Source organism: Phacochoerus africanus, chromosome 3 (genome assembly GCF_016906955.1).
Source record: "Phacochoerus africanus isolate WHEZ1 chromosome 3, ROS_Pafr_v1, whole genome shotgun sequence".
Lineage (NCBI taxonomy): Eukaryota > Metazoa > Chordata > Mammalia > Artiodactyla > Suidae > Phacochoerus > Phacochoerus africanus.
In genome coordinates, this window is record NC_062546.1 from 80,572,061 (window position 1) to 80,597,916 (window position 25,856).

Below are 25,856 nucleotides of genomic sequence, written 5' to 3' on the forward strand. Positions count from 1 at the left end.
TAAGCCACGTTTTATTAATTCATTATCCTGCTTACAGCCATTCTCACTGTTCTTAAGTTTTGCTGTTTTGAATACAGCTGTTATGAACATTCTTGCACGTGTTTCTTTCTATACATGTTCTAGAATTTTACATGTGTGTTAATACACATGTGATTGCTAATTGCAAATGTTTAGCTTTAGGAGATAAAGTAAATGGTTTTCCACTGTGGTTGTACCAATTTACATTTCCTTGGGCAATGTACGAGTTCTTGTTGACCCCATCCAATATTTGTAATTGCCATAATTATAAACTTTGCCAATCTAATGGATTTTAAAATATGTCTTTATGATCTCACTTACCTGATTCCTATTCAGATTGAGCAGGTTTTCATGGGTTTATTATATATTTGTTTATTATATATTTGTTTCCTCGCCTATAAATTTTTTATGTCCATTATCTATTAATACATTGACTTGCTGGAGTAATTTATGCATTCTTTAATTTGTATTGGTTATATGTGATGATAATATTTTTCAAATTTTTCTCTTTCTTTTGTTTTTTCAATCTTTTTATGGAGTCTGATGAACAGAATTTCTCTTAACACAAACTTATCAATCTTTTCTTTGGGTTGATTTTTTTGATATATTTTTATTGGCACTTGTTATAATTATTTAAATTCATTTCTTCATTGTTTATAATTTCTAGTTTCCAAATGTTTTTACCCCTTTCCCCTCCCCTGGTGAAACTTGAAGTTCTTAGGTAGTTATATATCTTTTCCTCACCCAATTTGGAGGGGGTCATTTTGTGTCATTGCTATGATATTTCTTAATGATTTAGGGGCAATCATTAAAAAGTCAGAGATGGAGTTGGCTGGTGAACTAACAGGATTCTGCATTTTCACTGCTATGGCTCAGGTTTAATCCCAGGACCAGGAACTTCAACATGGCACAGGCACAGCAAAAAAAAAAAAAAAAAAAAAAGGTCAAAGATAATCTGAAAAACTGAGAACCATTCTTAGTTTGTAAGAATTTTTTTCCTTTCTAACAAAGTTTTTAAAAAGTAAAACTTTATTTTTTAGAATAGGTTAGATGTATAGAAAAATTAACAGGTGATTAGGTTCCTATATGTCCCTCTTCCTTAACTTTCTCCTAATATTAACATCTTACATTATTATGGTATATATGTTATAATTAACAAACCAACATTAATGCATTAGTATTGTAATTATTAAATAAGTCCATTTTTTACTCAGATTCCCATAGTTTTTCCTGAATGTCTTGTTTCTATTCCATCATTTCATCTGGGATACCATATTACATTTAGTTGTCATGTCTCCTTAGGTTCCTCTTATCTGTGACAGTGTCTCAGAACTTCTTTGTGTTTGAAAACTAGTAGATGGTTTTGAGTAGTCTTGGCCAGGTATTTTGTAAGGCACCCCTTTTTACAAAGTATTTCATTGAGATGCAAATACCATGCGTTTACATACCATGCAATTCACTCACAGAAAGTGTACAACTCAGTGAGGTTTTAGTATATGCACAGATGTGTACAACCACCACCATTGTCAATTTAGAATACTGTCATCAGCTCAAGAAGAAATCTTGCATCCTCTAGCTATCACCTTCTTATCCGCTCATTTTCCTCCCCCATCCTAGCCCTAAGCAACCACTAATTTACTTTCTATCTCTGTAGATTTCTTTGTTTTGGAATGAAATAATATAATATATAGTCTTTCATGACTGCTTCTATTTGGGATTTGCTTTGTGTTTTCTTTATGGTTAGACTGGGATTATGAGCCTGACGGGGGAGGATAACAGATTATATGCCATTTCATCATGTCGCATTAACTGTATGTGCCATCAACATAACTTATGACTGTTGCTGTTAACCTTGATCATCTGGCTGAGGTAGGGTTTGTCAGGTACCTCCACTGTAAAGTTTCTCATTTTTCCTCCTCTCCATAATGTACTCCTTGGAAGGAAGTCACTATACATAGTCCCTGCTTAAGGAGAGAGAGTTATGCTCCCTCTAATACTTTTTAAAGTTCTTTTATTTTTTTAAATGATTTTTATTTTTTCCATCATAGCTGGTTTACAATAAAAGTTTTTTTTCTAAACTAAGCAAAAGACTGAAAATTACAAATCACTGTTGAGAGAAATTAAAGAAAACAAAAATTAGTGGAAACACATCCCTTATTCATGGGCTGAAAGGCTTAATATTGTTCAGATCACAATGCTACCCAAAGTGATCTACAGATTCAGCGAAATCCCTATCAAAATATCAATGACTTTTTATTTTGCAAAAATATAAAAATCCACCCTTACATACATATAAAATCTCAAGGGACCCCAAATAGCCAGAATGATCTTGAATGAGAAGAACAGGGTTGGAGGGCTACATTTCTTGACTTCAAAACTTATTATAAAGCTACAGTCATCAAAACAAGGTGGTACTGGCCTAAGGATGGATATATGGACCAATGAAATAAAATATAAAGCCCAGAAATATACCTCACCTATACAGTCAAATGATTTTCAACAAAAGAACCAAGACCATTCAATGGAGGAAAAAGTCTTTTTCACAAATGGTCCTGGGAAAACTGAATAACACATATGCAAAAGAATGATGATGGTCCATTATCTTACATCATATACAAAAATTAACTCAAAGTAGATAAAAGACCTAAATATAAGAGCTAAAACTATAAAACTCTTAGAAGAAAACATAGCGGGAAAGATTTTATGACACTGCAGTTGGTGATGATTTTTTTAGCAATGACACTAAAAGCATAAGCAACAAACCATAAGGTAGATACATTACACTACATCAAAAGTTAAAACTTTGGAGCATCAAAGGACCCTATCCAAAACAAAGGACACTATCAACAAAGGGAAATATAGTCCATAGGATGGGAGAATATATTTACAAATATATTTGATAAGAGATGAATATCCAAAACATCTGAAGAACTCTTAACAATACCAAAACAAAAAAGCCTGTTTAAAAAAAACGGGCAAGGACTTGAATTGACATTCCAAAAAAGAGGCCAATAAACAAAGAACACAGGAGAAGATGCTCTACATCAACCAATGGTCATTAGGGTGCAAATCCAAGCTAAAATGAGACACTATCTCATACACACTATGATAGCTTTTTTTTTTTTTTTTTTTTTTTTTTTTTTTTTTTTTGTCTAGGGCTGCATTTGCAGCATGTGGAAGCTCCCAGGCTAGGGGCTGAACCGGAGCCACAGCTGACAGCCTCAGCAATGCCAGATCTGAGCAGCGTCTGCCACCTATACCACAGCTACTGACAACACCAGATCCTTAACCCACTGAGCAAGTCCAGGGATTGAACTGGCATCCTCATGGATACTTGTAGGGTTCTTAACCCGCTGAACCACAAAGGAAACTCCTGGTGGCTAATATTTTTCATTTTTAAAATTTTATTTGTTTATTTATTTATCTTGTCCTCTGTCCTTTTAGGGCCACACCCGCGGCATATATGGAGGTTCCCAGGCTAGGTGTCTAATCAGAGCCATAGCCTATGCCAGAGCCACAGCAATGCCGGATCCGAGCCACATCTGTGACCTACACCACAGCTCATGGCAATGTCGGATCCTTAACCCACTGAGTGAGGCCAGGGATAGAACCTGCAACCTCATGGTTCCTAGTCAGATTTGTTTCTGCTGCGCCACAACGGGAACTCCAGCTGATATTTTTTAAATTCACAGAATCCCAAATGTTGCTGAGGATAGGGAGAAATTATAATCCTTTTGCATTGCTGGTCAGGATATGAATGGTATTAGCCACTGTGGAAAACTGTATGGCAGTTTCTCAAGAATTAAACATAAAGTTACCATATGATCTAACACTTGTGGGTATATATTCAGTAGAATTGAAAGCAGGGACTTGAACAAACATTTGTATACTCATTTTCATAGCAGCATTATTCACAATAGCCAAAATATAGAAATAACCCAAATGCCCATGCAAGGATGCATGGATAAACAAAATGGGTAAACATAATACATTCAGTGGAATATTATTCATTTAATATTTAATGTTATTTTTAAAATGAAATTCTGACACATTTCACAACATAGATGAGATTTGAGGACATTATGCTCAATGAAATAAGCCAAACATAAACAAATATTTTATGATTTGACCTATATGGGGGACCTAGAATAACCAAATGTACAGTAACAGCAAGTAGAATAATCGTTAACTAGGTACTGGGAGGAGGGAGAAATGGGAGTTACTGTTTAAGATATACAGAGTTTCAGTTTGAGATAATGGAAAAATTTTGGAGGTGGATGGTGGTGACAGTTGCACAACATTGTGGATGTACTTCAAGCCACTGACCTTTTTTAATGGTAAATTTTATGTTACATGTTTTTACCCCAATTTTTGCAAAGTTCTTGTCTAATCTTTCTAAGTGTGTTAATATAAACCTCCTCTTGATGTGTTCAGTGTGCTACCATGAGAAGGATACAAAAGAAGATTCTTGGGAGAGAGTTGGAGGGAGGGGAAGAGAGTGAACATCACTCTCACAGGAAGAGTAGAATTGCACCCAGCATCCTCCACTTGCACAACACTGGGTCACAGTCTAGGGCAACACTAGTCACCCCAACAACCTCTTGAAGCACTGGCAGTGCAGTACTGGCCAGATTACTTTTATTGAAGCATTTGGGACCACAGGGAAAGGAGCAAATGGAAAGGGGCTATTTTGTGTGGACAACAGCAATGGTTTTTGTCTTTTTTTTTTTTTTTTTTTTTTTTTTTGCTATTTCTTAGGCCGCTCCCGTGGCATATGGAGACTCCCAGGCTAGGGGTCGAATCGGAGCCGTAGCCACCAGCCTATGCCAGAGCCACAGCAACGCGGGATCCGAGCCGCATCTGCAACCTACACCACAGCCCACGGCAACGCTGGATCCTTAACCCACTGAGCAAGGGCAGGGATCAAACCCGCAACCTCATGGTTCCTAGTCGGATTCGTTAACCACTGCGCCACGACGGGAACTCCAGCAATGGTTTTTGAATGAATGAATCGAGGTTATCCTTAGTGAGGTCTAGTCATGCCTGTGAGGGACATGAACTCACACAGTGCTATGCAGTGATTTTCTACACAGGCTTAAAAGAGTTAATTTTCAACCCATAGCAAATACTGGCTTTGATTTCTGAGGACAAGAACCCTGATCTCTAACCATATCCAGCACAAATAACAAGATAAATTATCTTACGCCAGAGCAATTACCACATCCCCCTTTTCAGTTACATAGAAAATGTGAACTGCAACCTAAAAGAATCTAGCTTTGAGTAATCTGCATTTTACATTATTTTAAGAAGTACGGTTTGCGCATGCACTGGGAACAAGTTGGGAACTGTATTTGGAAGTTTAATTATTTTGTATGGTATGAAAATTTCTGGAATTTCTGGTACCTCTGTTCACTCTAACTCTAAAAAGATCTTGGAAAATCAAATAGAAGTGATTTATCAGTCAGTGGTGCTTGGGGATTAGCTGTACGTTTTGTGTCATGGCATTGATCTAGAGATGATACTAAATTGTACATTTTTAAATGTTCAGCACAGGTTGAGAAATATGTTCTATATGTGCTGACACAGTGTTAGACTAAAGCATGGAAATCTGTGGAAGGTGAAATGGCTCCATCAGGCACAATCATTGAATAACTGGAAAATAGCATTATCTTACCAGAATAAGGACTAAATGTCTCTGAGTGATATTCCCTGCTCAGAGGATTTCAAAGTTCCATTATGCTTATCAAAGTAAGCACTTTGGTAATTGGCAGTGGTTGTTGGTAGATTCATTGGCTGGGGAGATCTTTCCCCTGTAGAGAATGTGGATGTAGAAATGAAGTCAGAAATACAGCCTTACTGGAGTTCTTGTGGCACAGTGGAAATGAATCTGATTGGGACCATGAGTTTGTGGGTTTGATCCCTGGCCTCACTCAGTGGGTTAAGGATATAGCATTGCCATGAGCTGTGGTGTGGGTCACGAATGTGGCTCAGATCTGCTGTTGCTGTGGCCGTGGCTTAGGCTGGCAGCTTTAGCTCCGATTCAACCCCTAGCCTGGGAATCTCCGTATGCTGTGGGTGCAGCCCTAAAAAAACAAAAAGAAAAAGAAATACAGTCCTTCAGTTTAAGTCTCAAACTCTGCTTTTATTCCATTTTTGTTTACTCTTTCCAAAGCACAAATCTGAACACTTGCTGTGCACTCAGTCTGCAGCTTGTTATTTGGAGGGACTAGTTTAAGTTTTGCTCCTCAAGTAGCACACAATCCAGCAGGGTAAAAATAATTAAGTGAATCGTAGAGTCAGATGACACTGCCAACAAGTCCACAGTAGCATGTCTCCCACTGCGGTCTAAGCACCACTGTATCAGAGACACCCAGGCAGCATGTTAAAAGGTACTCCTGGGCCCACCCCAGTCTCCTGATAGGCAGAGCAGGTGATTCTGATGCACACAGGCTTGAGCAGCACTGTTAGGTGATCAAGTGTCAATGCAAGTGGGTATAAGCTGCACATTTTATATCTCCTTTGTGTTCCCCTCACTGTGCAGTAAGGGTCATACAGTTAATAAAGACAAGTAGCAGAGGTCCCCTAGAGCACCTTGCCTTTCAAAAGTCTCTCCCCACGTGAAACCCTTAGCTGTTTAGACCAGAAGTTCCTAAGCTTTGGTGTGTATCAGAATCACCTGGAGAGCTAATAAAGCACGCAGAAGCCAAGCCTCATTAGGAACTCAGGAGGTGGTTCTCTCCTTTCTGCCTTTCACCTTATAGGGTGGGGTAGCACGAGGCAGGGCGGGCTGGGACAGGTGTGAGGGAGGGAAGGGAACTGCTTTTTTTTTCTTTTAAAAGACTGTAGGTATCCTGCATTCACCTCAGCCCTTCCTCTGTTGGTCTCAGGCGGAAAGCTCTCTGTGGTCCTACAAGCTGAAGCAGTCTCCCAGCTCCTGCCAGAACCATCCACGTCTGTCCTTGCCAAGGTGATAACAGCCTAAAGAAATAGCATCTGTAACTTCTCAGGAAAGTTGTGGTTTTAATTTCTAAAAGCAAGAAGTTTTGTTTGTTGGCTTGAGATTCTTAAATGTCTTAAAATTGGCCTCTTCTGAGTGTGATACCTTCTCTAGATTTATAACACATTTAAAACAAAATCTTATTTGTTGAGCTCAGCTCTTGCTTGGTCAACTGTGAACTTTCGATACGCAAAGTCAAATGCCTGTTTGCTCCTTTTTTTTTTTTCCCTGTCTTTTTAGGTCCACACCCGCAATATATGGAGATTCCCAGGCTAGGGGTTGAATTGGAGCTGTAGCCACCAGCCTACGCCACAGCAATGTGGGATCTGACCCTCCTCTTCGACCTACACCACAGCTCATGGCAACGCCGGATCCATAACCCACTGAGTGAAAAAAGGGATTGAACCCATAGCCTCATGGGTCCTAGTCAGATTTGTTAACCGCTGAGCCACGAAGGGAACTCCTAAGTATAATTCTTAAAAGAAAAGTTAAAACATCTAAAAACTAAACAGCTTTGGCCCTTGTAACATTGGCATCTGGGCAATGCAGAAAGCCCTCAGAAAAGAGCTTTTTTCTGTAGTTTTGTGGCACTGACAGTGCTTTACAGACACTTGACTGCTGTATGACAGCCACTGGTAATCTGTGCTATGACGGAGGCCCAATATGTCAGGATCCAGGAAGTTAAAATCCAGACTTGATATCTGTAAAACTAGCTCCAAGACTGATTGTATGGCCAGAATGCCTATTAATTTACAAGGGGTGATAACTGCTATTAAGTGTGAGCTCAGGAGATGAATGTTCTTAGCAGGAAATTATAGACTTTGAACAATAGCCTTTGAACTGGTCTCTCCTGCCCCAGGTCATGCCAGGCAACGCTTCTGGATCATCTTCCAAAAGCAGTTTTTTGTTTGGTTTTATTTCAATTACCTACTGAGAAGATGCACGCCCCTGAGTTAGTGAAATTCCTCGGGGTCTTTCAGAGTGCAGCTCATTCAGGCTCTCCTGTGCTCTCTCTGGCCTCGCCTCCTTTTTTCTCAGCGTGTATGCTATGCTTTCTTTCTGCTTTCCTGCATTCCCTACCTGAAGTCCTACTTATCCTCCTAGTCTTCCTCAAATCTCTTCTAACAAAATTCTTCCCATTTTTCACATCCATGTGAGTGTGCCTCCATCAGCAGGCCTCTGTTAATAATACTCCCTCACTGAATCTGGCATGGTCTCTCCCCACTGGGAACCCTTAGCTGTTTGTTTAGACCAGTCAGATACAAGCCTTGGTTGTATCAGAACCACATGGGGAGCTAGCAAAGAACACAGAGGCCATGGCTTAATGTGGAGGGACAGCCCTGGTTCCCTCCCAAGTTCCAAGGTGAGTCTAATCCCCACCACGATTTGAGGACCACTGGTGTGGACTTTTCTTATAGCACTACAATTAGAACAAAACCTCAGACCCCAGGATCTGCAGAAATTACTCACTGGCCTGTGGGTGGCTAAGGGCTCTACTGCCTCCATCCTGCAAAATGGAAAGTCTATGAGGAGGGTGGTGCCCAGGGCAGCTCTGGCCTCTGACTCCCTTCCTTAGTGCTCACCCACTTGGTGGAAACTCACCATTTCTGGCATAAGATACTTCATTCAGTCACACATGCCTTCAGTCATACACATTTATTGAGCACTTCCAGTGTACCTATCACTCTGCTGGGTACATAGCTGATATATTCCCCACAACACATAGGCACCCCCCCCACACACAATCAAAATGTGTCCCAGCTTTCCCTCATTATGCTTTTCCATTGGAATGTCCAACTTTGGGGTTGTTTGTTTGGGCTGCACCTATAGCACATGGAAGTTCCCCAGACCAGGGATGGAATCTGAGCTGCAGCTGCAACCTGTGGCCCAGTTGTAGCAACAACTGATCCTTAATCCACTGCCCCACAGCAGGAACTCCTGGAAAATGATCCTTTGGAATATTCCATTTAGTAATAAGGAAAGGAACAAAAAAGAATCCTTCTGAGCAGTTTTGTCTTGAAATTGTTTATGCTCTAAAGACCCGGTTTACTTATTTCTAGGATGCAGTTGATTTTCTCTCTCTTGATTTGTCTTCTGAATGTCAAGAAAGTGAGACAAGTTTACCACAGAAGCTGAGAAAATTGCAGGTAATTTGAACTATTTTCTATATTGATGATGAATGGCAAAGTTCCCGAGAGCATATTAGATATTTGATGCTTGAGATGATGGGTAAATTGAATTTCCACCAAGAGGCATCGACTTGCAGAGCTGCCTCTGGGGAGATTTCCATAGACAGCCTCACTAGACAGTCTTCCCTGGAAAGGATAATGAGGGTTGGCTTGTTAAGGTAAGTATTTCCATGGATTCTCTGCTCTCTTATATAGCAAGCTACAGAGAATCAAAATTCCAGCATTCATTCTGAGATTAAAATGGGACATTTCCTGGATGGTGGTCATGTAAATACGCACACACACTTTTCGCTTTTTAGGGCCGCACCCGCAGCATATGGAGGTTCCCAGGCTAGTGCTCTAATTGGAGCTACAGTTGCTGGCCTACACCACAGCCACAGCAATGATGGGATCTAAGCCTCATCTGCGACCTACACCACAACACCGGATCCTTAACCCACTGAACGAATCCACAAATTCATGGTTACTAGTCGGATTTGTTTCCACTGCACCACAACAGAAACTCCTGGTCGTGTAAATATTGACCCTAACAAACCAAGCTTCATTATGCCTCCACTCTCCCCAGAGTACCTGCACACCCCTCCCTTAGCCTCAGCTGCCACTCCCTCTGGCCCAGAGGTGTCTTCAGACCTGAGGAGCCACAGCACACGCACAGGTTCTGAATCCTTCAGGAGGTGCAGATCAGGGTCCCACATCCCTTTATCACAAGAGGCTCTGCTCACCAGGGAGTGCCCCACTCAGCAGAAGGCTCCTCCAGCTCTCCAGTCCTGTGATAGATAGCTCAGGCTGCCTCAGTATTGACTTTTCAGGAAGGAGAGAGCCCTGGGATCCCTTGGTAGTTTGGCTTTTCTGCATTGACCCGGCACAGGGAAAGGACAAACAAGGCTGTGTGAGTTCCAGCTTCACTAAGTGGTCCTGAGCAACTTAGCTTATCAGAGCTCAAGGCACCTCTTTGTTACCGGTAGCTCTAAGAAAATCAAGAACATGCCTGGCTCCTTTTTAAGTAGTTGCTGTTGGTATTTCACGGTGGCCTTTAACGACTCAGAGCAAGGAAAAACTAGTGTGGGAAAAATAACCAAACCCAACCTTCCCCCAAAAGGTAACTTAAAGTGAAGTCAAACAGCATGTCTGCCTAAAGATGTTTCTTTTGACACTGAAATGGCTAGAAATGGGAGAAAAAATCACAGCTGCCCCCGTATTAAGGAAGATCGCTCCTTTTAACTTTCCTCTTGGAAAATATCAGACCTGGCGAAAGGGAGAAAGAAAAGTATGATGAAGCCATCCCCAGGTTCAAAATCTACCAACTCCTGAATGATCCTATTTCATCTGTACCCTACCTTCTCCCTCCCAAACCAGAATGTTTTGAAGCAAACCCTGGACACCCATAAATACAGTGATGGTGGCAAGTGATTAACCTTCTTGTGGCAAGCAGGCCCCTGACATGAGCAGACCACCTTGTTCCTGATCCTCATACTGTGTGCCTGGTTCTAGGAGGTACCTCGGAGCCTGAGATGATGGCCTAGTGAGCCTGTCTCTTTGGAATTCGGTCGGGAGATGGCCTATGGTACTGAACAGTGTGAAGACTTTTTTTTTTACCCTCAGAGTCTAGACCAGCTCTCCTCATTGACTGAGAGGATGAGCCATCATTTCCAAATCCAGACTGCGTGTTGCGGCTTCTCATCTTGAAAATCTGTCCCTGTTAACAAAAGCCTTATTCTAGGCAGCTTCAGTTCACTTGCTGGCCTGTATCTTTTCCAGACCATTGAGCCAAATGTGAAACTTTTCATCTTCAATCTGAAACTCCAGGACTGCCTCTCCACCAGGAAGAACCCAGCCGATGTGCTCTTCAGCCTTCTCAAAGGTGAGTGGACCATCACTGGAGAGGTTTGGAGTGGCGCTGGGAGCACTGGCTGGTGAGGTAGCTATCTTGAAAGGCTGGATTTCCAACAGGAGGAGTGGCTGGAGGAGGGCTCGCCTGAGAGCACACTCCAGATGAGTTTAGTGTCCCTGGCCTTCTTAGTGTTGGTCCCTTAGCTCCTACTGGCCCAAGAAAGAAGAGAGGTTCTGTCCAAGGATGTTCAGGATGCCTTGGTCTTAAGGAAATAAAGACCATCAGGCCTCAGATGTCGTGTGTAAGCATGCCAACTGCTCGGTGCCTGTCTGTCCTCTGCCATTACCCCTCTGTCTAAGGTCTCTCATCTCTGCTCCCCCTTGGCAGGACTGCCTCCCCACCCCAGCCACCTTACTTGTTCATGTCGCCATCACCTGATCAAAACCTTCAGGTGTAGGGCCCACAGCTCATGGTCCATCTCCTCGGTGTCTTTCAGTTCAGACTCTTGAGCGTGAATCTGACTGGCAGGCCATGCATCACAAGATTTCTCCTGGTCCAGTTCAGTCAAGGGAAAGTGGGGTAGGCCAAAGCCTCAGGGGCTGAGGACCACCAGACCCTCTGCAGGAAGGGGCTGAGCGGCACACTCCTGGGTGCCCTGGTACCCAGTCCAGTCTCTGTGTGAGGTCCGAATATAGGAGAAGTTGGTAACCAGGGCTGAGCTGGCTCTACAGACCTCATGAACCACATCCATGGATGCCGCTTAACCTTCCTTTCAACTCACCTTTGATGGCATAACGAATTCTGTTCTTAAATTCCACCCCTTTCTAAATGGTTAATGTGCTCAGTTTTATGTTTATGCATAGTTTAGCACAATAAAAAAGAAAGCCTCCCCTTGCTGATGTCTTGAGTTCTTCTGAATCAGTTGTTCTCCGTGTTTGGTCTCCAGACAAGCATCATCAGCATCACCTGGGAGCTTGTTGGCCCTTCACATTGTAGAGCCCACCTCAGATCAGAAACTCAGATAAGAAATAGAGGAGAAACGCTGGAGCAGACCTAGCAATCTGTGCTTAACAAGCTCTGCAGGTGATGCTGATGCATGTGGAGGTTTGAGAGCGACTGTGAACTAAGCAGGAAAAAAATCACTTCTGCCCTCCTTACATCTTAAGCCCGTGGAATTTTCCACAGGGGCTTGGAATCATTGCTTGGAGTATGGTTGTGGTGTGTAAGTGAGGAAAAGTGTTGACGGCAGTCATGGTATTGTTGGTTGGTTGTGAATTAAACTCCTTCTCTTACAGCCCTAAATGAAGACCAAGTGTTCACCATTGGGTTTGATATTAATACATTCCTGAGCTGTTCTTCAAGTTCCAAGAAAAGGTAATGTTAGATTTCCTGTGGACTCTCAGTAAGTGGTATTTGCAGACTACCACTTGCAAATACTGTTCTTTGACACGAATGATCTCAGGGGACTGTGGCCATTCTCCTCTCGGGCCAGTGAGTTTATTGTGGCCGTTCTAGAGGTCCATCTTCAGGGCCTCACATGGCTCTGACATTCTCACCAGTCAGTCAGTCACCTTGCAGTTCACCCAAGTGCACTCAGCCAGCAGAACTGAGGTTTGAGCCCCTGCCTGCTAGTTGAAGATCTTGTTGGAGGCAGCATGAGACTGTGGGAAAACAGGCTGGGTTAATGATAGATCCACCCATCTCTGAGGTTACATGATCTGAGTAAGTGAAGTGAGCTCTCTGCCCCATTTCTTCACATGAAATGTGAAACGATTTCCCAATGAGGAGACAAGGTAGACCGGAAAGCTAGCTATGCAGCAGGGCAGAAGTCCAGTTTGACCGTTTCCAGGACGAAGTTTTTAAATTAGCGTAGGGTTGGAAATAATTTCTTAGCACATGACCAAAGTACCAAAGTTTGTAAGTGCTATGCTAAAAGAAAAATTTAGAGCAGACTTTAGGTTATCTGTGTAATTGTATCACTCTCATGTTCCCGTATTCCACTGTGCTTCTCAAGTCAGTGAGAAAAGGATGGTGTGGAAGCCAGTGGATTTCCCCGCACCACTTTTCTAGTAAATGCAGATGAGTTTATGTTTTAGAAAACAGGAAGAGCTTGGGTTGTGAAGCCCAGACCACACTTCATGGCAGGGAGGTCCCTCTGTAGCGTCCCTGTCCTTTCTACCAGTTCTGCACCCTGAACCAACCTTGAATAAGTGTCAGGCCCTCTCCATATGATGGCCCTAGGACAGGGAGATGCTCTTGTACTCTCCCCTCTTTCCCATGCTTGTTCCCTTCTCCAGGCCAAAGACACCCACCTATACCAACCCTTCCTCAAGGTTGCACTCTACTGGTGTAACTTGTGCACGTTATCATACACTGTTTTCCAGCCTGGGGGACAGGACTCAGGGAGGGAGGGGGGGAGGGAGGAGAGAGAAGGAGAAAAACAGACTAGAATTAAATAGAATATATCAGATGTTATTGCATACGAAAGTAGCATTTTTATATTGTGTTTTATTTCAGCTATATTTCTGATATGTGTCTTTCAGGTATATTTAACTGAAAGAAAACATAAAAAGACATCTATGCACATAAATGTTTTCACCTCTACACACATACAAAGTGACATGTGGTTAAAAGCACAAACGCCTTGCTCTACCATTTGCAACCTGTATGATCAAGGAGAAGTTCTCATTTAAAAAAGAAAAAAGATGTATGTATGTTTACATGAGTATATGAGTAAAGGAAGCCTGGAGATGGACAGTGGAGAGTGCGTAAAATCAGCAGGAATCTAGGCTCCTACTTTGGTGCTTTGTCATCCTTAAAAACATTTCTACCTCGTGGTCCAGAATGGGTGGTTGAGCTCATGCCATTAAGGACATACTCAAGGCAGCATGAAGAAGAAAGGAAGTTGTAGGCAGGGTTGATGTTGAAGTGGTCCACAGTTCGTTTACTGAAATACTCTGCACAGGATGGGAAATAGTTGCTGGCCGCATGATGCCCAGAAGTTACTTATACCTTCAAGTCTCACTTTCCTTAGGAGGATTATTGTAATTATAGTACCTATCTCATACATTCATTTTAAGATGGAAGTGAGATTCTATGCATTTATTTTTATTACAGTGATGAGCACAAAATCAAGAGGCTCAGTAGGAGCTCCCACCAAAGTGCAGCGGGTTAAGAATCCACTTCCAGCAGCTTGGGTTGCTGCAGAAGCGTGGGTTTGACACCCAGCACAGTGCAGTGGCTTAAAAGGATCCGGTGTTGCCACAGCTGCGGCTTGGATTCAGTCCCTGGCCTGGGAACTCTCATATGCCACTGGTGCAGCCATAAAATCTTCTAAAAAGAGGCTTGATAAGTTGAGGTTATTGGTATTATTCTGTTTTATAAAGCATACATTATAAGAAGAAAAATCTTCGTCACCGCTCCGGATAGTCTTCAAAGGTGATTGAATACAGAGAACCGTAGCAACAGTACAGTACTTTTTCTGATGTTGGAGCAATGATAACTCATCTAAGAAGGGGCAAGGATAATAACTTTCCCACTTACCAGTCAAATCCTGCCCCCGACTTTAGGGATATGGCTTTCGACTTAGAGTTTCCAGAATCTTTCCTGATTAAGTAGATTGCTGCCATTCGTCAGTATGGGCATTTGTAACTCAGAGTGTGCACTTACAATGTCCCTTTATGTCACCTTCCTCCCACAGCAGGTCTTGTTCTCTGACTGACAACCTGACGCTTCAGGCTGCCCTGCAGCTGGACCCGGAGACAGCAGTAGACTCCCCACCGCCCCGCTCGGCTTATCAGGCCGTCTGGGAGACGTTTGCCAACCAGTCCAGGGCAGAACGGGATGCTCTCCTGCAGGGTGTTTTTCCCGAAGGCTTCCTCTGGGGCGTCTCCACAGGAGCCTTTAACGTGGAAGGAGGCTGGGCTGAGGACGGAAGAGGGGCAAGCGTCTGGGACAGACTCGGGCACCAGGACACCGCCAAAGGCCAAGCGACGCCGGAGGTGGCCAGTGACAGTTACCACAAGGTGGACACTGACGTGGCCCTGCTTCGTGGCCTCCGGGCCCAGGTGTACAAGTTCTCCATCTCCTGGTCCCGCATCTTCCCCTCTGGGCAGGGGCACAGCCCCAACCTCCAGGGCGTCGCCTACTACAACAAGCTCATCGACAGCCTGCTGGACTCCCACATCGAGCCGATGGCCACCCTGTTCCACTGGGACCTGCCTCAGGCCCTGCAGGATCGTGGGGGGTGGCAGAATGAGAGTGTGGTGGATGCCTTCCTGGACTACGCGGCCTTCTGCTTCTCCGCTTTTGGGGACCGTGTGAAGATGTGGGTGACCTTCCACGAGCCGTGGGTGATGAGCTATGCAGGCTACGGCACCGGTCAACATGCGCCAGGCATCTCTGACCCAGGGGTGGCCTCTTTTAAGGTACTTCCCATCATGGCAGTGCCTATTCCTTGGAGGAGAGAGGATATGTGGTTGGGAAAAAGGTCATTTTACCTTCCCATCAGCAAGTCTTTCCTTTTGTTCCTTTAGAGGAGATCAGAGGGAGGGAAGGAACCATAAATTGTTAATAACTTTACTTGTCCAAACGCTGTTATGACATTTTAAAAATGGCTACTACATCCTCAGAACAGCTCTGATGGATGAGGGAAGGGGGCTCAGGAGGAGGAGAAGTTAAGTCGTGATGACATCGCTAGTGGGTTAAGCAGTTTGAAGCCAATATTTGAGCCCAAGTCTACTTGACTCCAAAGCAAGTTTTCCGTGTTAGCCAGGACTCTTAATTGCAAGTGACAGAAAACCCAACCCAGGACATTCCTTTATGGTGCAGTGGCTTAAGGATCTAGCGTTGCTGCCACTCTGGCTGAGGTCGCAACTGTGGCGTGGGTTAGACCTCTGGCCTGGGAACTTCCACATGCCACAGGTGTGGCAAGAAAAAAAGGAGACAGACAAGAGTGAGAAAGATTGAGGGAAAGGAAAGAGAAAGGGAAGGAAAAGGGAGAGAAAAAAAGGAAGAAAAAATAACCCAATTGACTTAAGCAAGGAGGGCATTTTTGAGTTTAGGAAACTTAAAAGTCGTGGTTTCAGGTGATCAAAATGGAGCTTGCTCAGGCTACAGGTGATGTTACCAGGACCCAATTTTTCCTCTTCTCTTGTTCCCCTCTTTGGCTTTATTCTTGAACCACCTCGTAGCCAGATGGCCTCAATCTTTCACATATTTCAAGACCAGCAGCAAGCAGAAAAGACAGCTTGCCTCTGTTCTGGCATTCCCAGTGAAAGTCTCCTCATGGTCATATTTCAACCCTGTACCAGTCACCAGGTCTAGGCTAGGGACCTATGTGACACTGATTGATTTTGTCTAAGAAAACTCACTTCCTGGAGACATAATTACTCACTTTCTGCAGACAAGGAGTTTGAGAGGGAAGACGGTTTGAGTTTACTGAGGATGTTAGTGATAGAGTCAAGACAGATTTCTGGGCTTGCTTTACTCCAGACACCCTGCTTTTGCCCAGTTTCTCATGGTATTCCAAGGAAAGGTGTTGACTTTTGTGAGACCATGAGTTAAATCTACACAAAGATCCTGGTTGTGATTTCTCCTTCTAGATTTCATTCCGTGGAATGGAGAACAGGTGGGCTAGAAAGAATTGTCCCCTCCTTTGTGTGTTAACTGAAATGATCCCCTCCCTCTACGGCCAATCAGTTGTTGATTAGTCAGTAAATAGTTACTGAGGCAGAATAGCACTATGGGTGACAATACAGGCCTAAGGTCAGACTACCTGTGTTCTCTCCCCTCTGGATCTTGTGTTCTTCATCTGAATTGTGATATCAGTAACTGTACTTGCCACATAAGTGAGGCTCACGGGAAAGAGGTCAAAACACCTGTTCTTGTTAATATGGTTGTAATGCTGCTGCTAGTGACCTGGTGATGGTGGTGGTGACTTGTCGACACTGTTGTGGATGTTGTTGACTTGTTCAGGCTGTGGTCCATGTTATTGATGTTGTTGATGTCAGCACTGTCCATGTGGTCACCTTGTTTACATTGTTAGTAAGTATCAGTCTTAGCTTCTTGGTGGTGGTGTTGACTTGTTGATGTTTTGCTGACATTGTTAACTTGTTGATGACCTGACGACATTAATGATGTTGACATTGTCAGCCTTACTGTTGTCATGAACTTGCCACCGTTTTTGACCTTGGTGTTAACCTGCCAACATTGCTGTTGTTGACTCGTCATGGGCTTGTGGGTGCTGCTGTTGTGACTAAGACCTGTATTTCCTTCTTTCTTCCTCAAAGGTGGCTCACTTGGTCCTCAAGGCTCACGCCAGGGCTTGGCACCACTACAACAGCCACCATCGCCCAAGGCAGCAGGGGCGTGTAGGCATTGTGCTGAACTCTGACTGGGCAGAACCCCTGTCCCCAGAGAGGCCCGAGGACCTGAGAGCATCTGAACGCTTCCTGCACTTCATGCTGGGCTGGTTTGCACACCCCATCTTTGTGGATGGAGACTACCCAGCCACCCTGAGGGCCCAGGTCCAACAGGTGAACAAGGGCTGCCCCAGTCCCGTGGCCCAGCTCCCTGAGTTCACCGAGGTGGAGAAGCAGCTCCTGAAAGGCTCTGCCGACTTTCTAGGCCTGTCCCATTACACTTCCCGCCTCATCAGCAAGGCCCAACAAGACACCTGCATCCCCAGCTATGATACCATCGGAGGCTTCTCCCAACACGTGGACCCCACGTGGCCCCAGACCGCGTCCCCTTGGATCCGTGTGGTGCCCTGGGGTATAAGGAGGCTGTTGCGGTTTGTATCCTTGGAATACACAAGAGGAAAAGTTCCAATCTACCTGGCTGGAAATGGCATGCCCATAGGGGAAGGTGAAGATCTCCTCCATGATTCTTCGAGAGTCACCTACTTCAACCAATATATCAATGAGGTGCTCAAGGGTAAGCATGTGGATATGCTGCTGATTGGAACATGGGTGATACTTCATCAAATCTTCAGAGTTTTGTTTTATGGGACTGACAGTCTCCCAAGGGAATGAGGCCAAAAAGTAGAATTGGTAGTAATAGCGTGAGTGCTTCACATCAGCCTTCTGATTCACTCTCTCCCTCCAAGGCCTTGAGTCTTTGCTTTTATACTCCTGTTCCCTAGAACGCTCCCTTCTACGCTCTGCCCATCGGAGTCCTATCCATCCATCAGGCCTCATCATCTCTCAGTGCATTCAGTTAACAGATAACTATGGAGTGCTCACTGCATGCCAGACATTGTGGATGAAAACAGGGGTACAATATTAAACAAATGCCATCTTTTCCTAGAGGGGACTCAGAGGCCACAGAGGGACTCAGACGGAAAAATGATGATGGCATTACAAGGTGGCTTGAGGACACTTAGGATGGGACTCCAGCCCATCAAATCTTCCTTCATTGCTCCGGCCACATTGATCTCCATGTCCTTTCACTGGGTATAAAATCTGCATTCCACGTCATTCACTTTGATCCACTTAATCCGTTTCTACAGCCTCATTCTCACCTAACATACTGTTTCCTATGTCCTTTTATTCCAAGTAAAACAGAGTGGCAGATAGGTTTCATCTCTCATGGCCATCCTAATGAATTGATAGTAGCTAGTTGTCTGCCTAGAGGGCTACGTTGAGAAGATGTCAAGGGCTTGTCTAGAATCAAAGAGGAAGAGTTGGTGAGTGTCACCTGCCGTGGCACTGCAGTGAGGAATGGAGGCCGACATCCTACTGCTGGTCAGGTCAGCCATCCTCTCTTATACTTTGTGTGTGCTCTTCTCAGCATCAGGGAATCCCTTTCAGACACTCTCTCAAGTGATCCTTTGTGAGTAAGTAGGGGCAGATATTATCTTCACGGGACAACCGTGAAAACTGGTGCTCTGAGAGATTAAAAGATGTGCCCAAACATCCGGTGAGTGGACCCACAATCCTTTCTGTTTCTGGCTTAGCTCTCTGTTCTACCCACTAACCCTGTGAGACTTTTAATTGTGTTCCTAGAGCATACTATAGCAGCCTGGGACAAAGTAAATGCTTACTAAATTGTTTATTGAGTGAATGGGCAATACTGCCTAAATCTTAGACTGTCATCTATATCATTGCTCTGATTGTTGGTTGGCTCGCTGGACCATTTTTCTCTAGCCCAGAAGTCCCAACTCAAGATGTTACTAAAGACACTCTCCTTCTAGAAGCTCTAAGGGAGAATCCTTCCTTGCCTCTTCCAGCTTCTGGAGGCTCTAGGCCTTCCTTAGCAGGGTGTTTATCACTGTAATCTCTACTTTCATCTTCACATGGCCTTCTCCCTTATGTCGTTTATAAAGACACTTGTCATTGAAATAAGCGCACACCTGGTTAATCCAGGATGGCCTCATTTTGAGAATTCTCCACTTGGTGAATTACAGCTGCAAAACCTCTTTTTCCAAATAAGTTTACATTCTAGGGTTAACATGTGGACATATCTTTCGAGGGACCACCATTCAAGCTACTGTATCAGGGAATATATTTCTTTAGGCTTTATTTCTCCTTTTTAAATCAACTACATCTACATAGGAGACCCTCCAAGACCCGCAAGTAGATCTGGCCCAGATGCTTATGGTGTCCCTCTTTGCCCTAGGACCCAGTGCACTGTAGACTACCAAGGTGAAACCTTGTGACCACCCCTCCAAGAGCAGAGTCTCTGTTTCCCCCGTCCTGTTGAGTTTCTATGCTCAAGCCCTGCTGGCTTCCAATGCCACATGCTCGTGAGGTTTCTCTTCCCAAGGTCAGACACCCAAGCCGGGGAACCTGATGTGCGGTTTGGAGCTACCACTCCTCTGGAAGAGCCTCTGCTATATAGTTATTTTCCAATTTGTGGGTTGCTCACACAGCAGGTATGGGGTTTCTTACATCACAAAACTCCCTTGCGTGAGCACCATCTCACTGTGGCTTGTCTTTTGAGTGCAGGATATCTTTTTTGGTAGTTTACAGTCTATTTTGTCAATAGTTGTTATACATTTAGTTATAACTTTTGTGTTTTTTTTTCCCTCCACCATCTTCAGGGATACGATAACCTTAGGCTTTATTTCTCCTTTTTAAATGGAATATGGGATTATTGTAGTCAATATTGCTAAACATAAAGAAGAAAAAAAAGCACACTTTTTTTTTAAAGATTCGATGATTCATGTATTCTGTTTTAAACCAAGAAGTCCTGATACTAGCAGGACTGAGATTTATGGCCATACATGTGGCCTAATGTTTTGGACAGGTTTTGTGCATTTTTCATTTGCTCATTATGAGGAGAAAAAAAGGTTAATATTTTGAAGATAACCCAAGTTACCTCCAAAACTTTGATGTCTAAAGGAAAGCCTTTGAAAGCCCATGTGCAATTATGTAACCATCTCAGACCCCAAGCAATCCTTCCTTCACCAGCCCCCTTTTTTTTGCCAGGCACAATCATAATTCTTGACAAGCAATGTATGTGACCTCCCGGGATTTGCCTTTCCACGCTTCCCCCATTTGATTGTGGAATACCATTCAAGTGCTTCTATTTTTGTTTTTGTTTTCTTCAGAGGTTTTTTGTATTTCATTGATGCCTTCTTTATATTTTTATTTTTTGTTTTTTGTCTTTTTAGGGCCGCACCCACGGCATCTGGAGGTTCCCAGGCTAGGGGTCAAATCAGAGCTGTAGCGGCCAGCCTACACCACAGCCAAAGCAATGCCAGATCCAAGCTGCATCTGCAGCCTACACCACAGCTCATGGCAACGCCAGATCCTTAACCCACTGAGCAAGACCAGTGATGGAACCTGCAACCTCATGGTTCCTAGTCGGATTCCTCATGGTTCTAGTCCTCATGGTTCTAGTCCGTTGCACCATGACGGACACTCAACGGCTTCTTGAATCTGTATCTCCTCGGCCACAGTGCTAGCAAACCCCAAATTAATGTCTCTATTTTAAAAATATTAAAAATAAAAAAGCAACATCCGTAACAAAGACTTTACAACAACCCCAATTTTGTTTTTCTCCACAGCTGTCAAGGAGGACTCCGTGGATGTTCGATCTTACATTGCTCGTTCTCTCCTCGATGGCTTCGAAGGCCCCTCTGGGTACAGCCAGAGGTTTGGGCTGTATCACGTCAACTTCAACGACAGCAGCAGGTCAAGGACTCCCAGGAAATCTGCCTACTTTCTCACCAGCATGATTGAAAAGAACAGTCTCCTCAGCAAGGCAGTCAAAGAACAGCCACCACCCAGTAGAGCAGACATCCCCCAGAAAATCAGAGCCTTCGCTTTTCCATCCGAGGTGCCCTCCAAGGCTAAAGTAGTTTGGGAAAAGTTCTCCAACCAGCCCAAGTTTGAGAGGGATTTGTTCTACCATGGCACGTTCCGGGATGACTTTCTGTGGGGCGTGTCCTCATCAGCCTATCAGATTGAAGGAGCTTGGGATGCTGACGGCAAAGGCCCCAGCATCTGGGATAACTTTACCCACACCCCAGGGAGCAATGTGAAAGACAATGCCACTGGAGACGTAGCCTGCGACAGCTATAACCAACTGGATGCCGACCTGAATATGCTTCGAGCTTTGAAGGTGAAGGCCTATCGCTTCTCCATCTCCTGGTCTCGGGTTTTCCCAACCGGGAGAAACAGTTCCATCAACACACGTGGGGTCGATTATTACAACAGGCTGATCGACGGCTTGGTGGCAAACAACATCTCTCCCATGGTGACACTCTTCCACTGGGACCTGCCCCAGGCCCTCCAGGATATTGGAGGCTGGGAGAATCCTGCCTTGATTGAGTTGTTTAACAGCTATGCAGACTTTTGTTTCCAGACCTTTGGTGACAGAGTCAAGTTCTGGATGACTTTTAACGAGCCCACGTATCAGGCGTGGTTGGGGTATGGCTCAGGGGATTTCCCCCCAAACGTGAAGGACCCAGGCTGGGGACCTTACAGGATTGGCCATGCAATCCTCAAAGCTCATGCCACGGTCTATCACACGTACGATGAGAAATACAGGCAAGAGCAGAAGGGGGTCATCTCTTTGAGCCTCAGTACACACTGGGCAGAGCCCCAGTCGCCGGGGGTGCCCAGGGACGTGGAGGCAGCTGACCGGATGCTGCAGTTCTCACTGGGCTGGTTCGCCCACCCCATTTTCCGCAACGGAGACTATCCCGACGCCATGAAGTGGAAAGTGGGCAACAGGAGTGAGCTACAGCACTTAGCCACATCCCGCCTGCCCAGCTTCACTGAGCAAGAGAAGGCCTACATCAGGGCCACGGCCGACGTCTTCTGCCTCAACACCTACTCCTCCAGAATCGTGCAGCATGCAACACCCAGGTTAAACCCGCCCTCCTACGAAGACGACCAGGAGCTGACGGAGAAGGAAGATCCTTCCTGGCCTTCGACAGCAGTGAACAGAGCTGCATCTTGGGGGATGCGAAGACTGCTCAACTGGATCAAGGAAGAGTATGGTGACATCCCCATTTACATCACGGAAAACGGAGTGGGGCTGACAGATCCGGGAGTGGAAGACACCGATAGGATATTTTACCACAAAACCTATATCAACGAAGCTTTGAAAGGTACGTGAAGGTTCATGTCCCCCTTATAGAAGCATCCAATATTCATATGCCGTGGCCTGAAATGGCGGGGCAGAGTGGATTACAAACCACGGTCAAATCTCTGTTTTGTACCCTAATTCCGTGAGTTGTTCCCTGTCAGGGGTTACCTCTCCCTTTGAAGAAAGCGATGGCCACCTCCCCAAATGTACACACAGAGTCCCACAAGAGTATTTTCATGGGCCCATTCATTGATTATTGAGCAGCTACTATGTGACAAGTTCTGTTCTGGGTGCTGGGGAATCTAGCAGTGAACACTGCAAATAACTCTCTGCTGACACAGAGCTTATTTTCTGGTGGGTTCCATGTGCCCCAAAGCAATACTCTTCCCTGATTCACATTTCTGTGTTTGACTTCTAAACTGGGCTGAGACTCGTGAGTTTCAGACATGTCCCTTTACCCCAACGAAGAATTTGATTTTGGAAAGATCAGGCATTAATTCTTGCTGTGGGGGCATCCGTGCTGACACGAAGAAAGAGACTAGTTGATCTGTCTCTCAGGACCGACCTAACTTGTGTGTGCAAATTGAAGGTGCAGGGCTCCCTGAATTGAGGAGCCAGCCCTTGGCTGGGCTTCCAGGGGCCCCTGCCCTCCTGATATAAAGCTCTCCACTGCTCGCTCTGGAATGTTTCCAGCCTACAGGCTCGATGGTGTCGACCTTCGAGGCTATGCAGCATGGTCTCTGATGGACAACTTTGAGTGGCTGAACGGATACACAGTCAAGTTTGGACTGTACCATGTTGATTTCAATAATGTGAACAGACCTCGCACTGCAAGAGCCTCCGCCAGGTACTACACAGAGGTCATCACCAACAATGGCATGCCCCTGCCCGAGGAGGATGAGTTTCTGTATGGCCAGTTTCCCGAGGGCTTCATCTGGAGTGCGGCTACTGCTTCATATCAGGTGAGGAGGAGTTAAGGGCAATTCAACATCTCTTGCATACCTACTGTGTGTCAGGCCCTGGGCTTGGGGTAGGGGTGGGCAGGCCCGAGTGGGGGATTTCCATAGACCTGTGGCAGGAAACGCAGGTGCCTTGGTGGGAGTCTGGGAAGCCTCCTCCCAGTCAGCCTGGCTTCTCCACATCCCCAAATTCAGGTAGGCCAGCACAGATACAAGGGCTGTGCTGAGATGGGTGTTAGCAGGCCAGATGGAGCAGGTGGGGCCTGGCAGAAACGCTTAGGCAAAGACGTGTGGATATGACGATTTTCAGCTTGGATCCCTTTATTTCTCACCTAGGCTCCTGCAAGCAGATAATTTGATCAAAGTGGCTATCGTGTGGGTGTGGGCTTTTCTGATGTCCTAATGACCTCATACTGTTTGTCACTTTATTCATGCTAAATGAAGTTCATTAATGCAGAAAATATGAGAATTTCCTTTTTTTTTTTTCAGAAAAGTAAAAGATATAAAGTGAAGAGTGACTTGCCCAGGCAGTTAGGGGTGGGTCCTTGCTTTACCTATGCTGCCTCCATTTATTTTCTTTGATACAGGAGTGGGGAGTCTGTGTGCTCAGTGTGCAGGGGGCGGGGTCAGTGGTGTGAGCTGACAGGACTTTGGGTTGCTCAGCCTTTGGGTTTTTTTCTGGATGACCTTAGCTGCTAAAAACTTTGCTGAGGAAGGTGAGGGTAGCTGCCCCCAGACGACCTCACTACCAAAGTATAAGGAATTCTTAGACCAATTTCTGCCATGTTAACTCAGCACACAAACACAGAAAGTATCCATGACTTCTTTGCAGAACAGATACTGACTCATGGACTTTGAAAAACGTATGGTTTCCCAAGGAGACAGGTTAGGGGGGTGGGGGGATGGGCTGGGGGTTTGGGATGGAAATGCTATAAAGTTGGGTTGTGAGGATCACCGTACAACTATAAATGTAATACAGTTCATTGAGTAATTAAAGAAAAAAAGAAACTATTCATGTATCCTGTTTCGTGGCCTGAAGAAAACCATAGCTCTTGGACCTCTCTGGTGCTGAGGCCAACGCTATACATGAAAGTTCACTTGAGGAAATGCCAAGATTTCAGAGACCAGATCCTGTTACTCTTCCTTTACGCAAACAGAATCCTGTTCCCAGGTGTTCTTCATCTTGGCCCAGCTGACATTTTTGCCCAATGTCAAGATGTTGTGGGGCTTTCCTGAGGCCTCTTCGATGTTTAGCATCATCCCTGGCTCTGCCCACTAGACGCCAGCAGACTCCTCCCCCAGTTGTAACAACCGAAAATGTCCCCAGACATTGCCAAGTATCTTTTCAGGGACAAAATAGCCCATGGGTGAGAACCCCTACCCCACAGGTTTATAGCTAGACTTGTTCATTCTAGGACTATGGTTAGGGATTTATTCTATGGCACAGGCTACAGGCCTGGATCAGTTACTACTGTGATAGTTGACATGTGATTTTCTATGTTCTTTAGGTGGCATTCACCAGAAAGGTCAAGCTTTGTGTTTTCTCCCACTTATTTAAACACATATTGATCTATATCATCAGTATGGCCTCAAGAAGTCCTTTTTTCCCCAGTGGGTTATACTTTTGCTTTTGCTGTTGTTATGTATTTAGATGCTTAAATTGTCCCATATTTTGCTGGGTGGATTGTGGTTTAACTGGATCCTGGGTCATTTGGACATGACCCATTACTCTTTGACTACCTTCCTAATTCTTTCTGGTGCAACAAGATATTTTGGGCTCGTATCTTTTTGCCCCTTCTCTATAAGCAGCCATTTCACAAATGAGACCTGGATCCTGTTATTGGATCTAGGCATTTAGGGACCAAGCTCTGAATGCTAAGTGTGCTCACTGTTACTGAGGTGTCATTACTTCTAGGTCTTCTCAGTGGACAGAGCTAGGTAACACATGTATGTATGCACACATACATGTGCACTTACATGTATTTCCATGTCTACCCACGTCTTACCTATGTTACGAACAATGAGTTCATTTTGATACATCCAAATCCAGTTCAACTCCACAGGGTTGATAGAAGCCTTCCCACTTTTCATGTTTGTTTCTCCTTTCTCCAGTGGTGAGAAATCTTGTTCCTCATGTCGTCAACATAGTCACTTATGTGCTCAGTCCCCTTTCATTAATTAGTCTCCCAACCAGCTAACCATCACCTCCATCCACATGGCTCACACAGGGTGCCTTCCTGCTGACCCTGGTCTCTGCCACTTTCACAAACACTGCAGGCCAAGCCTGAAAATGCTCTTTTTTTTTTTTTTTTTGGAGGAGG

The 25,856-nt window shown here is 44.7% G+C and overlaps 1 protein-coding gene across 1 annotated transcript in view; it reads left to right on the forward strand.

The window, feature by feature from the left end:
- LOC125122986 (lactase-phlorizin hydrolase) overlaps positions 1 to 25,856 on the forward strand; it is a 58,534-nt gene that overhangs the window by 4,790 nt on the left and 27,888 nt on the right. The window contains exons 2-9 of the mRNA XM_047772031.1: positions 6,906 to 6,985; positions 9,076 to 9,162; positions 10,963 to 11,065; positions 12,331 to 12,409; positions 14,736 to 15,462; positions 17,326 to 17,971; positions 21,048 to 22,598; positions 23,270 to 23,538. Coding sequence (XP_047627987.1) covers positions 6,906 to 6,985; positions 9,076 to 9,162; positions 10,963 to 11,065; positions 12,331 to 12,409; positions 14,736 to 15,462; positions 17,326 to 17,971; positions 21,048 to 22,598; positions 23,270 to 23,538 — 3,542 coding nt within the window. The remainder of the gene's footprint in view (positions 1 to 6,905; positions 6,986 to 9,075; positions 9,163 to 10,962; positions 11,066 to 12,330; positions 12,410 to 14,735; positions 15,463 to 17,325; positions 17,972 to 21,047; positions 22,599 to 23,269; positions 23,539 to 25,856) is intronic.